The following is a 16,032-nucleotide window of genomic DNA, read 5'->3' as shown; positions in this document are numbered from 1 at the left end:
TGGAGCCTAGCTCAGCAGTGTACCACATCATCAAAACACTCTTTTTAAGTCTACACAAATGCAGATGGAAGCCTGCTATTCACCAGGAAACTCCCTCTGCCAAGGTGCATTTACAGAGCCTCTGAGTTTTGTTAAACAAACCCAAGAGCAAGCAGTTCTCCAGACAGAAAAGTACAAAAACAGCGTCAGGGCCACTCCCCTTCTCCTATCCTTTGTTCCATTATGGATGATCACTGAAATTTTTTAAAAATGCAGACTTAAAACACAAAAAAAAAATAAAAACAAAACAACCCAAACAGTTCCACTGTGTCCTCATGTACTGGCTGGCAGAATGGGATTATTACTAGTAGTTTCCAGATGCAAAGAGACTGGTCACAAACTCATTGGCAGGACTCTCCTATGTACTTTATCACAGCTGCCAGAGCTGCTCTGCCCCCCAGCACTGTCACACAAGAACTGGTCCATCGTCCTTCATGTAAACACAAGAAGTGCATGGACAGTTCACAAAGCAATGGGAAACTGATTCCCCTGAAACAGGAGGATTGCCCTGCAGGTCAGGCATAACTGCAGCTTTCACAGCAAGCACAGATGAACACACCGGCACATTCCTGCTATTCCTGCAGGCAGAAGTAGTGTACACTCAGTGAGCAGTGTGAAAGTGAAGCAGACCCTTAAATGCCCTTTGCCTCAGAAGATCCCTTCAAACAGAGAATATCCTTACTGCCTACAGATGCAGAAGTGCATGACCCCAACAGGAGATGAGGACCCAGATGGAAGACATCTAGAGTATGGCAAGTAACTCAACCAGTCTGTCTCTGCAAGACAGCAAGTATTTTGATAGATCTCAGAATGAGCAGGCTTTGTTTCTGTGATATCACTTAACTCCTCACTGCTGACAACTGTCTTCTATTTATGTTTTTCTAGGGCACTGGCTTGTACCTGGAAACATTCATCTAAGCATGGCCACTGCCACATCTGCCAGTCACTCCTCAATCCAGAGTACTATGTACAAGGGCCACAGCACCACGTCTCCTCTTTCCATAAAGCACTACCTTGACTTCCAGGAACAGAGCAGTTTATTTTCCTCTTTCCAAAACTAACATTACTGCTACTGTAATCCTGGAAAAAGAGATACCCAGGGGAGAATCAACCAGCAATAACAGAAGTTGTGAAAACAAAATGGCTTCCTTCCATCTGTGAAACACAACCACTGAGGAGGGAAAAGGCGGAATGCTTTGAACAGGAATCTCTGCAATAAGAGTTTATTTAGATGTGTCAGACAGACAGTGTCCTGCTGTGCTTGTCCCCAATTATCTGGAATTAGAAATAAGATGGGGAGAAGATTGTAAACCTTTGATCTGAAGCAGAACAATGCCAGTTTCATGGTATCAGTCATGTTATACCCTTAGAGGCAGCCAAGCCTGAGATCTGTTCCTAAAACTCTCATACATCTTATCCTGTATCCACTGACCTCCTTTGATCCAAATGATGAGTAACATACACAAAATGAAAGCGTTTTGTGGAAGAAGATGAGACCTGTCTGTAAGCCCATGGCTGCAGCTTTGGGAGCAGCTGAACTAGTTTAAAGTTTTTTGCCAACGAAAAGGAACATCAGGACAGGCTTCCCTTCCTCCCCTCCCTTCACTCTGCCCCTATACCTCAGCAGACAGTATCTTCCCTCCTTTACATAATCACGACAGACCATCCTAAGCCTGGGTTCCTTTTATCTTGAGTTAGTCTGGGAGAGGCAGAGAGAAGGGCTGGTCAGGAGCAGAGCAAGGCTATGCCCTCCCTCAGTTCTGGGGAATCAAGACACTGGATCACCCTCAGTACTGCCCTCCTTGAATACCATTGGAAAGGTTGCCCACCTGTGTCACTTTACAGCACCTCTAATTTGCCTCACCTGTAATATTTTTTTAATATTATTTGACTGGAGTTAGGCTCACGCATTATTTTTTTCTGATTACTCCAGACATCTCTGCTTTCTATTAGGACTGCAGTACTGCACAAGCACTCAGCCCTGGCAATTGCTCATGTTTTCTGCAATCATGGCAGAAGAGAAACAGAAACTCAGATTTAGGAGAGACCTATCTAAAAATGTTATTAGCTTGCTGGTTTATTTTAAATGATGAAGGGCACAATTGTTTTAACTTAAAACCATTTTCTTATTGAGCAGGACAAACACAGTTAAGTCTGTAGCACACATTTCATTAAAATGAAATATCTGTTAATTAAGTAACAGATGTTACTGTTAGCATTGTGAGTCCTAAGTATTTTAATGCACATGTTCACAGTATTTTGTGTAGTAATGTAGAAATGCATATACTTTACAAATGTATGTACAACTATCCAACTTCAGGGACAAATGCACATTTTGCAGTTCAGTCAGAAAATACAGCTCTTCCACAGAATAATATATCCAGCCTGACACCTATCTTCACTTATTTGAGATAAGGAAGTTTAAAGCATAACTGCTAATAATATACTGACTTCCCTTTTTAAGGATACCTAATGTCACAACAAAACACAAACCTTCACTTTTCACTTTCACCAGGAAAGCATTTGAGATCTCCTAGATCCGACATGTATTTTAAACAGAAGTTTAGAATTAAAAACTTGATTAAAGAACAGGAATTTAAATGGCCTAAACTCATCTATCAGTTCACAAACAAATTTATGTGGCCATATCTGAACACACACATCTAACCATTTGAACTGTGCCAAGAGATACAACACTTCCTTCCTGCGATTTTTAAACCTAGAGGGACAGTGAACTTAGAAAAAATTGTCCAAGCACCACTGTTTCGAAAATCAGCAGAGGTTTTCAATGATCAGATGACTAAAAAAGCAAACAAAAATGTTACTGCCATCTGAAAAAAGTGTATATATCATTTGAATATGCCTACTTAAATGAGAGTGTTATAATAATGTCAGGATAAACTTCATACCCAAGCTTCACTACCTGCAAGGGTGAACACTTACTGAAGCTAAATTGTCTCCTAAAAAAACCATCAAGAGATGAACATTGCTGAGAAACAACCTTTATCTCTTTAAGTGGTAGCAGAATAAACTGTGACACAGGAGGAAACGTCTGTTTCAACCCAGATAAAGAAGTCTTCTTTCAGATAAGACTTCATTTGCATCTGTGTTTAGCAGCAAATTAATTCACAAGCTCATCTCTCAATATGGTGGAGACGTTGGGAAAAAACACCCAAATAAACCAAATCAACAAAACCTCCTTACCTTTAATAGAGAATTTCCAAGCTTTCAAGCACAGCACCCAGTTATCACAAATTTAGTGCAAGCTGGTAATAGAGATGAAATTGTTGTCCTAACAGATGAGCTAAAGACACAACGACTTCTGCAATTCTAGGAGTGGCAAAAATGTATGCACACAAAAACGGGGAAGGGGAAGGAGAAGGGGAAGGGGAAGAGAATTAACTTGACTCTTCTTCCTAGCTTTTCCTCTCTGTAATAAACTCCTGTTACAGGTCTTGCAGATAAAACCTGACAGGCCTATACTTTTAATTAGTCCTCATGTGGCCAGGATACTATTTTCCTACAACATACAGTGTTCAGTTTTCAGTAACTACAGGAAAAATTTGAAGCAGTCTTGAAGTTAGTCCAAATTTTAAACCCATACACAGATGAGCTGGATTTAACTCAAATGAATGCACTTCCAAGACATATGTATTTGTGTGTCTGTGCATCTGTCATCTATATCTCTAGTAAGCAAAACCCCACAGATATTAAGTTACCTACGTTAGTAACTTGGAGTATTTTCAATGGTTTGAAAAGGAAAAAAAAAAAAAAAAAAAAACAAAAACCCAAACACACCACAACACTTCTCTGACAACCACATGAAATAAAATGAGATCCCACTGTACTTCATAAAAAAAATCTGTTAAACCCAAGAGTTCAGTCACAAACATTAGCCCCTTACATGAAATGTAGCTTATAAATGATTAAGCTTTAACAATCACACCCCACTCTAGTAGGTCAGATAAAATCTGCTGCTTCTTAATTGGCAAAATATTTCACCAGTCTGACTAATCACTTAAGAGCAGTTAAGTGATTAACTAACTACTGATTCCATGTGTTTAAAGATTAATATTTACAGTGTTCAGAAAGTACAAGCCAGTTACTTAAAAAACCCTATTTGCAGCTCATTTCCTTTGATCTGAAAATACATACAATAGCTACTAGCCAACAACTCTACACAGAAATAACTTTTTTTAGGATTTACATTAATTACAACTAGGAACCCGGTGGTCTGAATTCTATTTCTGATTCTTTATGATCCAAGAAGCTAATTCAACTAATTTTCTCAAATAAAATATTTACAATCATACCTAACCAAAAAAAAAAAAATCCCTGTAAAAATTACCTGCTCGAACACATGAACTCTACTGCTGGACAAATCTCATTTTCTCAACAAGCAAAAAGCAGAGGCTTTTCTTATATTTCTTCAAAAGAGGAATACCAATTCTAGAAAGCTAAACTTAAAAAAAAATGTTTCTGAAAATCTCTTTGGAAAAACTAACATATATTAACACAGCTCCAAGTAAGGATTTTTAAGCAAGCACCAAAAGCAAAAGATATGCTAGAGAATAGCTGAATTTTACCTTTAATCCCAGCATGTTAAAAAAAGTTTTTTCCTTTTCATCTATAATAAAAAGCAGTCATGTATAGCAAGCAGTACATCTTCCATTGCTTTTTACTGGAGCCTTTGGGTTCCAGCTCCCTGGAGATAATCAAGCCTTGAGTATGCAGAATGCATCACAGTGACAAACAAGGGAGGCATCACATGACCTACTTCCAACACATTCTAGCAAATAACACTTAATTCCCTTCTTCTGGTGATATTGTGAGTGAAATTTCTAACACAGCTGATAATTCAGTGTGCAAAGTCAACATCAAGTTGCTCATGCTATAGAACTGGGAGGAAGCTGGTTTCTGAAATACACATCTAATGAGACAGTGGTGCAGCAGCCAGCCTGCCTGCCTGCCTGCCCCACCACGCTGACAGCTCAGCAGTCAGCTCTTTGTTGGGCTGGAGACTTCCTTTCACTGGTGCCAAAACATGGGCACTCATAACATGCATTTTTTTCTGCATCAGAAACCTAGCACCAGCCTTCATCAACAATTGCTGTAAAAAAACTATGTTCTGATTAAACATGAGATGGCTGTCATGCCTCACATTCTCCTGACTCTCTGAAATTTCATACATTTTCCATATATTTAAGAAGCTACCTAAAACCAGCCATGCTCCTAAGTAGAGGGCTCAGAAATGGTAATTCCCAACTCCTAACTGCAGGCACCAGACATTTTCTCTGTCCTCTTGGCTCTCTTACTCTCGAGTAGGTCAGCTTCAATAAGATGGGAAAGTACTCCAACTCCTCTCCTGACAATTCTGTGACCTGGTGGTGAGGATACTTGGAGGTGGGGATGACAGGTGGGTTCACCAGCGTGCAGAAGATGGGAACACAGGTCATCCACTTTCAGGGGAAGCACCCCAACTGGGAGGCAAGGGGTGGCTACAGGACTACCTCTTGAAGCAATACACTGTGGGACTACAGGGCAGGCACAGTTCTTTTACCTACACAGCCTCAGGAGAGAATCCTGAGCTGGTAGAGATGTCCAGCACCCACCAGCCAGCTGGTAGCACCATGTCAGAAGTAGGCAGGAGGTGAGCAGCAACACTGTCCATGGGCTAATCCTGCAAGACTCACCATTCCCTTGGAGATCTCTGGTTCTTTCAACTGACCCTACAAACATCGCAGACTCTAAGGTAACACAACTGAGGTGGCAAATTTTTCAGCGCTACGTGGGATTCAAACATGGAGTTGCTTTGAAGCCGCACTCAGCACTTTTACGACTGAATACACTTGTATATCAATTTCTGGCAGAATTTTAAAGCATGCCATTCTGAATATAAATTAATAGAAGAAAAATGAGTCAAGGGAAAGATTCAGTTTCCTTTGACATGCATGACTCATTTTAATTATCATCCTGCAGGCAGATCAGTTAATTGCTAGAAAGAACTGATTATTTACTCCTTTTCTCATTAGGTAAGAGCCACTGCACACTCAGACTGAAAAATCATAACATGAACTAAAACCAGACTTTGCTTTATATTTCTAGTATTTTTACTTCCTTTTCTATTTTACCCTATTTCCAAACTATATTTTTTGGAAAATAACGATAAGCCTACACACTGCTAAGGCATGTTTTTATTTTTTTATCTGAACTTGGTCACATCAGCTAATAAAGCATTATAGAATCAATTTTTTAAACTAAGTATCCAGATGCATCTCTAAAAGTTTATATTTAAATCAGTAAATGCTATTTCACAGCATAACTCAGTACACAGGATTTTCTTCAAAGCACTTATCAGATAAAGTTTATTTTTATTTTACTATACTATAAGGGATCTCAAATTAAGCTAATTTTTCAGAGAAGAGAAAAAAGGACAGAAATTTTAACTGCTTTTTAGGGTTGTGTGATATCCTTCAGGGTTTTTTTGTGACTTAGCACAAGTCATGCTAGAAAGAGAAGACAAAAATCAAATTGAGCCCTGGTGACATGGCAAGTGCTCAGCTAATGAAATCATGCCAAAACCAGCACCTATAATTAACATACAATGGAAGGGTAATGATGAAATCTCAAAAAAAAAAGTTATCTTTCATTCAGTAGGAAGGAGTTATGGGTGGGAAGGTATCTTTTTTTTTTTCTAAAGAAATCAGATACATATGTTGGTATTTCAGCCTGGAAATAAGACAGGTATAAATAATGCAGTCCCCCAGCTGCCATGATTCATTATTGAAGAGTAATATATCTAGAGAAATTACCTGGATTTATGAACATTCTCACTTATGCCAAGAATCTTCAAGATTGCATTATTTCAAGGACATATTATTTCAGAGAGGAGATGTCTCCAAAAAAGCATTCAAACTTGTGAGAGGGCAGAAACCCTAGGTTGCCACAGGTTGCTGGCAAGGTAAGCACTGGTGTGGTCCATCTGGCCAGCTAAGTGTGGCAATGACTGCATTGATGTGGAGGTGACTGCACTGCAGGGAGGACTATCCCACAAGCTAACAAGGGCAGAAAGTAAAGCCAGGCAGAAAGCACAGGTGACTCTGGCTGACATGGCAACACTGTTGTGTTTCAACAACTTTCCTTGCCCTTTCCCTTCCCCTTCTCTTCCCCTTCCCCTTCCCCTCCTTCCCCTTCTCCTCCCTCCCCTTCCTGGAACTTCCCTTCCCAGAACTTCCTTTCCTTTGCACAGGAATGACATGGAACTGTTGGAACAATTCCAGAGGAGGCCACAAAAATGACGAGAGGGCTGGAGCACCTGTCCTGTGAACACAGGTGAGAGGTTGACTGTTTCAGCTATGAGATGAAAAGGTTCCAGGGTGCCCCACTTTACAGCACCTTCCAGTATTTAGAGGGGGCCAACTGGAAAGCTAGAGAGGGACTTTTACAGGGGCATGGAGAGACAAGACAAGGGACAATGGCTTTAAAATAAAAAAAAGGGAAAATTCAGCTTAGATATAAGGAAGAAGGCTTTTACAGTGAGGGTGGTGGAACTCTGGAGCAGGCTGCCCAGAGATGTGATGGGTTCCCCACTCTGGGAAGCATTTGATATCAGGTTGGATGAATCCCTGAGCAACCTGATCTAGGTGAAGATGTCCCTGCCCACTGTAGGGAGGTTGGACTGGATGACCTTTAAAAGTAGCTTCCAACTCAAAGTATTCTATGATTCTATTAAACAGATTCATACCTCATCAAACTAGAAAGGCAGAACTGCTACATAACTCAAGCCATATGACTTCCCTGAAATAATTCAATAGATTTTTAGAAATCTAGAAATAGATTTTTATAGCTCTTCTCTGGTAACAGTCAACATCATCTTATGATGTATCTCATGATACACAGGCATTAGCAGGTTATTCCAGTAGCAATTGTACCAGTGTCAAATACATGATATAAACTCTACTCCCAGGCAGAGCACCTAATTTTTATTCTCTGGAATTGTGACAGGTGTTTCCTCTAATCCTTGGATCTTCCCTCTATGTTGACAACTTATGCTGAGCTGACTATCTGCTGTGACCCTCTTTTCAGAGTTGCCACATTTCCACATGACATGCCAATGGAGTTATTCATACTTCTCATCAGGATGACTTAGACTTCAGAATTTCAAACCTGTCCACACTACCATCTCTTTCTGTTATTTGTCATTCCACTATCTGCTGCATGTTACTGGCATGGAAAGCATTAACTTTTTCCATCACTGGTGATTTTTAAACTCTCTTTTCACGTTGCAGGTTGAACAAGAATTAATCCAGAAATATATAATGCCTCCACTGCCCTGAAAGTCAGGCTGCCTGACCAACGCAGGGTCAGAGCCTTGCAAGCTCTGGTTTTGTGTCTCTCCAGAGGCTCACATGGGTAATCTGATTTTTGTCACCAATAAAATAACCAGTGAAGAGACAGCAGCTTACCTGCAAATCCAGCTAAACAAGAACAAACCCATATTTACTGTTACATTAGGCACCTGTCAGTTAGCCAGATCAAAGCTGATACTTTGATTTTGCTTCCGTTAACTTTGTGAATAAAAATGGTTGTTGAAAGGTTAAGTACTTCACCTTAGTCTATTACACAACTTGATCCATCAACTGAACTTGTCACTTCACATAAAAAACAACCTAGAAATTTTCATCAGATGAATCTTCCACAAGCCTGTAACACTCAGCATCAGTTTTATACACTTATTCTATTGCCTGTTAACCTCAATCCCACCAAAGACAGCCCAATGTCATGTACACAGCCTGCCTCTTCCAGCATTTCTATCCTGTTTCCCTGGAGGAAGGAGAGCATGGTTTCCAAGGCAGTACCCACTGCTCGAGGAGTGAAATATTGCTGCCTACCACAACCTGATGCAGAAGGTCAGGACTGAAACTACCAGCGATGGGGCCCAGTGGCCATGCCTAGTGTACCACTGCCTGCTACCTGCCCAGGCAGCAAGGGCACTCTGACTGTTCAGGGCTGACAGCACAGTCACTCACACAACTATACATTCAGCTCTCCTCCCCAGCAGTCCATAACAAAACACAGATCCAGCCCATAAGTCTATTGTACAACATTAAGTCATCACATGTAATCTAATAAACCAGATAAACTAGAGACAGAACACTTATGTCATATTCTAGTCCCTGAAACTTCTCCAAAAGGAAAAAAAAATGGTGGGAAAGATGAAGAGGGATAGAGATGAAAATAGCATTAACAGAACAAAGAACTTAACTGCTCAACTTTTCCAAATTTTCTGAATGCACTTTCTTGGCCTTGGTGATTTTACTGGATTCTGTTCATGGCTGTAGTTATTAGACTGGAGGCTGTTTTGTTACAGATTTCTGATAAGTGCTATAGTGTCTGTTCCAAATACTGAATAGCATTAATTATAAATATCTTGTTGGTTTTGCTCTCTCATTTACAGTTATGCCATTCATACTAATACCCAAACTGTACCCAAATGTGCAGTTCAATTAGTTCTTATAGAAAAAGCTCAACAGTCGTGAGCACAGTGATCAGGACAATCAAACTCATGGGGCAGAGTTTTGACTTCTCCTAAAGATTTGTAGGTGACTCCTCAATACCCAAAAAACTGAAGTCATCTGTGAGATGAAATAGGTGTAAGACTAAGTTCTGATAACACTGATTACTATTCTCCCCTAATAATTTAAACCACAAGTGATTAATGTAAAAAACTACTATTTTTGTAATTTCAGATTTAATACAGATACACTGCATATCTTAGAAATGAAAAGACATCTGAAGTTTAATAGGTGGCACTGGGAAGCATTCCGAGTTGTGTCATGATGAGAAGACATACTCTGCAAAGCTCTTAAAATTTAAGAATCTACTGTATAGCTGCATACAATGGCTAAAGACCAGACTCTGGGACCCACAAGCCCTCCAGCAACTGTATGCTCTCAAATAATTTACAAAAAGTTTGATGTTCTTTCAGAATTTTAAGACAATTGAAAATGGGCATGGAGCACTTACTATTGGAAAAGGGTTTTAACTGTGACTGCATCAGCTGTGCTGGATTTGGGGTTTAATTAAATTTCCAGCCTACAATTTCTATTTCTGCACATGCAGAACTAATTTCTTCTCATCTATGTGATCCTAAGCATATGTACCATGTATAATTTTGATGGGTGGAAGCCACACATTTCAATTCACTTCCTTTTCCCCTTCACAGTACCTCTAAATTTCAGTCAGATCTCTGTTACTGCCACACCATCACTGCCAAATTGGTCATTTGTCTTTCATCACTTTTCAGAAAAGTAATTTTTTTTCAATTTTACATCAACAGATCCACCTAAACTTGAAACCCAAATATGTAGCTAAAGGCTGTCTACAGTTATTCTAGTTATTAAAATTTTCAGCACCAGTTAATATTGTAATTGATGCTGGTATTTTCCTAAAGTGTCAGTAAGCAGTTTTATAAAGAAAAGGAAGATCACATCTCATAAGTGTCAGTCATCTTCTGAGGTAACTTTAAAAATACCCAAAACTCTCATCAGCAGGAGCTCAACACTGCATCATGGGCCTCTCTACAATTCCATACAGCTCCAGACAACATTAAACATTAATTCCTCCTGAAGAGAAAGAGAAGTAGCTAGAATGTTCATAGTGTTATTTAACATATTCCAGTTCCTTTTTGTTTTTAAAACCCTAAATGAAAGCTGTGTCATGTCACCATAACAACTACAGTTCTCCTGAAAACATCTGAAAGTGTATCTCATATAGCTCATGGTGTATCTGTTATACATGTTTTAAGAACTGGAATTTGTGTCTTCAATGCCATATTAAATAAATAAATAAGTTAGTTAAATGAATAGAATTAGGCTTTTGTAAGTGACTAAAAAATTAAACCTGTTTGGTTGGTACCTCAAGACAACCTCCCAGTACTGGACACCCTTTCCAAAGCTGCTGACTTGCAGACTCGGAACATTCTACTTCTACCAAAGTCAGATCCACCATAAAAAACTCAAACAAACAAACAAAACCCCCCAAAAACCAAAACAAACAAAAAAATCCCAACAAACCCTCCAAAAAGCTGAAAAAAAAAAAAACCAAATGAACAAAAAAAATACAACCTAAAAGCCCCCAAAACATTTAGAAAAAAAACCCAAACAAGACAAAATAAAAAAAAAAAACCCAAACAGCAAGAGATTTCTTAAGTCAATCTCTCTCTCCTTTCACTATTATCTATACCCATTTCTTTCTTTTAACACAACTTCATTACTTGACTGAAAGAATAATAAATACAGACTCTGAGGAACTGACAGGAGTAGGAGATTAAAAAATTCAAGATACTAAAGTGAACATGCACCTTTTTGAAGTAATTATCTTCATTTCAGCTGAAACAAGATAGATGCTCCCTTTAACAGACATAATTTCAATACAAAACTCAATATTTGAAATTTTATCAAGAAACTGACACCATTTAATTTTCTGCTATTCTGGTCGTATCAAAATGAAGTCCAATTTAACATCTAATTTTGCATCATCTGTTATGAGAGGAAAGCAAAGATATTGGAGTCTGTTTCAGAATAAAACCATTAGACCGCAGATAATGCTTTAAATTTTCATGTTAAAAAAATCCCTAGCTATAATGAAAGAGCAACTGATAACAAACATGTTTTCCTAATGGCAAAACAATGTCCCTCAGTTATGTTCCAGAATACTGAAGTTTCTTAGAAGCACTTTTTCTTAACAGCAGCCATGCCAGAATATGGACAAGTTGAGGAATTGGTTGATGCTTTAACAGTCAATCCATTCAAACCGTTCATGCAACTAACAAGGCTAATAGTTCAGCAATGCAGTGAAAAAAGCAACTGTAAAAAGGGATGATCTAATTTTGCTTTAACAAACTTTTGATTGTTATAATTTTTTGGGAAACATTTATCTTTCTAAAGCATCAACCATAAATGCACAAACTATAAATGAAAGCAGAAAGAAAGAAAGCTTCCTCAAATTATGAAGTGAGCGAGTGCCTCATGACTTCAAATTTTGTATTTACCAGGGATCATTAATTTAATGAACCACACTTCCTGAGAGTGTGCCAACCACCTCTTAAGGAAACACTAGAAGACGGTATGACTAGAAATGCAGTTGGTCACTGATTTATCCGAGAAGTAAATTGTGAGCAGTGCTCATTAATTCATAAGAAGAGATATAGTTATGATGTTCTGGAAGAGGAATGGAAATACCTCAGCTATTCCTTTTATTCAAAAAATTCTGCTTACCTATTTTTAAAAACAGAGGTCTTATTCCTTTGTTTTGTTTGACCTAGTTTATTGCCTATTGGTAAATTTAAAATTTCCAGTGACTGATAACATTAATCATCTGACATCATCACATTAAAGTTTCCCAGACATGGAGAATGAAAGGGGTTAACGATAAACCTACACATCTAAGTATCACCATGTACATTCTGCATATCAAATCAATATTTGGCAAATATTTCCATTACAACTTCTAACACAAGTTCAAAAACTAATAAACTTCAGCACTAATGAAGCTAAAGTTCATCTAAAAACAACATAAACCCACAAATGGTTCCCAGAAATTGGAGGTAGGGAATAGACAGTCTGCACAGTGTAGGTCAATGCAAGACTGCTCATTACAGCACTGCTTTCTGAACAAAGCAACTCACTTAATTTTATTTTATTTGACTAATGCAATTTTTGGTATTTTATGGGAAACAGTTCCAGAGAAAATTATTTCAATGCAAAATGTAACACTGACACAGAGGTCACAATTTTCTTCATTTCATTATCGCCTTGCTCCTTTGACCTAGTTTCACCACTGTTCAAAAAGTCCATTAAGAGTAGTTTTGTTTTCCTCATAAATCTTCCCACCAACCCTTTGATCCTTCTAACACCTTCTTCTTAATTCCTGTGAGTCCATCAACAACTTTTCATAACAGGTACCTTGAAATGCCTGCAATTCAAACAAACGTAAATGTAAATGGACAAAGAAGTGTTTATAAAACAGGAAAGAAACATTTTGTCTCTCCTCACCTTTGTTGGTCTCTAAAATATTTTTTGCATACAACTGGAACTCATATTTTTTCCTTACTACCTCAAACTTGGATCTTACAGATTTTCCTAGTTCTTCAGTAGTTTTTAGGTTTCTTGGACCCATTTTCTTTTTAGTTTAAACTGCATAGCTGCATAGTATTAAATAATGTATTTCAAGATAAAACTCAGTTTCTTCCTCTTACTTTATTTGGGACGCTTGGTGTTTAGTGAGAGATGATAATATGATGTCTATACCTGATGATATTTTCTTCACAAATTTCTGTCATGGAAAATCATGTAGTAGGAGTTCTGCATGGCAATTATGGTCAAACACTACATTTTTTCACATGTCTAATCAATCAAAATTAAGACTGTTTTTTTCTGAGACTCAAAATACATCACAAAAGTTACCAATGTAACAAACAATCACATTATTATAAATATTAAATATCATATAAACTGCAACACACAGCCATTTGCTTTATAACATTTTCCCGACAGTACACGTATTTAAAAATTTAACTATTCACATATTTAAACAGCTATCTATCTTGTGCTGGGATAAACCAATGTGTAGGTGGTGAATCTTCCAGCTGAGCTGCACAAAAACATTAGTACACAGAAAAATAAGTGAAAGGGAGCCAAAATATTTCCCCTCTACAGGCAGAAGCTCATTTAAGCCTATGAAAAAACATAGTCATTAGGGAAACTTAGTTTATCTTCTGTTTCTGAAAGGATATAATAAACAACAGACATAAGTACAGTGTGGGCTGTGTTCAGGGAATCTGTGAGGTCTCTTGGACCACACACTCCCTCCAGAAAGTCACACATATTAGTGATGAAGCAACTCACCCACCCAGGGCAAAGCTCAGATCACTTACATATGGCTGGAAAAGGAGAAAGAGACATTCACCAAATGGTTACCAGCACCGAGAACTACCATCATTGCCAGACTCAATGCCAGTGGCATTTGAGGATGCAGGAATAGCTACAAGCCTCTTCAGAGGCTTGAACTCCCCAATAATCCAATGCAAACAGGAAAAACAGTCTTCTGCTGGCTGCTTCATTTACTTTTCAAAAGTTCAAGATGCAAAGACCCTCAGAGCTGCAAAGGTCTCTGAGCCACAGTCAGCAACCACAAAAGTGAATACGGATGATATTGTGCCAGCCTACAACGCAAAGGAAACCTACATGCAAATGAAAAGGAAAACCAACTACTTCCTGATCATGTTAAATTACAGAAGAAGAAATGTGAAATTTTTTGTACAACAGCTGCTTCTCCTCCAACTGGCTGACAGGTTAGGTATGTCAGCCCTTTCCAAAAAACAAATGTATCCTATCTTCAAAATAAGACAGGTCACATAGGAGCCATTCAAAAACTGTGCTCTCATCAGATCCATAATCCAGGGGGATGAACCAACTACTGAATCATTTATTCCACTGTGAAGGCATGTGAACTTCAAAGAAAAAAGGAGGGGAAAAAAACAGAAAAAAAAAAAGTCAAGCTTCTGCAGCCTAGACAGTTTCATGCTAACTATAGCCATATATTGTTTTCTGCTTTAAATCTTTATGTCAGTCAAATGAAAACACACACACACAAATTAAAACAACTAAAATAAATTATGCATGGAGAAATTAAGATTCAAAGCTTAAAATCAGCCTCTACTCACTAAGGACAATGCTGAGCAGCAATGTTCATTCCTCTCTTGGTTCATAGACTGTACTACATTATTAAACCATTAATGGCATGCATATGTTAAAACAACAGAAAAACACAATTTGAACTAGTTAAATTTGGAGCTATGAGGACATGTAACTCATCCATGATCAAATAATTAATTTAGTTTTATGCAAAAACAAGAACAGTGGCATACAGCAAAGAGACTTTATCAAGTTGCTATTTGTAAGCAGCAGACAGAAGAGGTTGATGAACCTATGTTTTGTTCCTTAAGCAGGACAGCAGCTTCACTGCAAGACCAGCACAAAGACTATTTCTATTATCAGGTAATGAGATAAATGCAAATAAAGAGGTACACTCTTTGCTTCTCTCAAGCAAAATCAAGGTGCCTGTGGCTACCCAAAGACAGAATGCTCCCTGTCCTGAGCGAGGAAGCTCACAAAGAGGGGCCCCTTGCACTGTCACTTGGACCTTCTGCCTTCTCCTCTCTTTATTACTACAGTGCCCCATGCACAGGATTCTTCAAGACATCTCTGTATACTAAGCCCTATTAAATGCTTATTTGTTCCTATTCAATGTAAAACATTTTTTGTTATTCTCACCAATTACAGTTCCTTTAGGAAAAACAAATATTTGACCAAACCTGCTTCCTTTTTAAATAAGAAGATACATAGTGATGTTCCGAACTTCTGAGGCTATGCAGAAAACCACAGGAAACAAACTTAAACACAAGCCTCTGCTTTCTAAAAAAGAAACTTTGTATTTCTGAGAATTTGACAGAGGAATAATGGTCTAAGTCAGCCCGCAAAAATTAAGTAGCAGATAATTGTGTTTCTCCCCAGACTGCAAACCACTTCACCATACGCTGGGACTGTAAGTGCTCATTCCTCAGCTATCAGACCAACTTCCTCCTATGAGTTGTAACAGCTGAAGGCTTTGGAGTGGATGTGGAGTGTATTTCACTTTTGTAAAGATGGCTACATAAAAACTGCTCTTGTTAGCTGATAAATTTGTGTCTGTCTCAGGCCAGACAGATACAAGTCTGATGTACTATTACTACTACATTTTAATTAACCAGTTAATTAAAATTAACCAGTAAATTAATTTAACCAGTGCTTCTAAATAGCATTTCACATTATCAGATAGAGAAGAACAAAACAGAGCAATGACAGCACTGATCAGTTTCTGTTCAGTCCTTCCAGTAAAGGAAGGTGCATTGGAAAGGGAGAGATTTGTTTTCCATATAATTTGGTTTGTTTG

At 38.2% G+C, this 16,032-nt stretch overlaps 1 protein-coding gene across 2 annotated transcripts in view; it reads right to left on the bottom strand.

Annotated features, from left to right (window-relative positions):
• Window positions 1-16,032, bottom strand: part of ARSB (arylsulfatase B) — a 187,227-nt gene that overhangs the window by 74,002 nt on the left and 97,193 nt on the right. The window contains exon 10 of one of the 2 annotated variants that reach the window (XM_074532877.1): window positions 12,292-13,014. The exons of the other annotated variant lie outside the window; for it this stretch is intronic. Coding sequence (XP_074388978.1) covers window positions 12,949-13,014 — 66 coding nt within the window. The 3' untranslated portion in view covers window positions 12,292-12,948. Of the gene's footprint in view, window positions 1-12,291; window positions 13,015-16,032 lie in introns of those variants that run through there. 2 annotated transcript variants of the gene reach the window in all.

This window comes from Zonotrichia albicollis, chromosome Z (genome assembly GCF_047830755.1).
Source record: "Zonotrichia albicollis isolate bZonAlb1 chromosome Z, bZonAlb1.hap1, whole genome shotgun sequence".
In the NCBI taxonomy this organism is placed as follows: Eukaryota; Metazoa; Chordata; class Aves; order Passeriformes; family Passerellidae; genus Zonotrichia; species Zonotrichia albicollis.
Note: the sequence above shows the minus strand (reverse complement) of the source record. Positions and strands in the feature narration are given on the sequence as shown.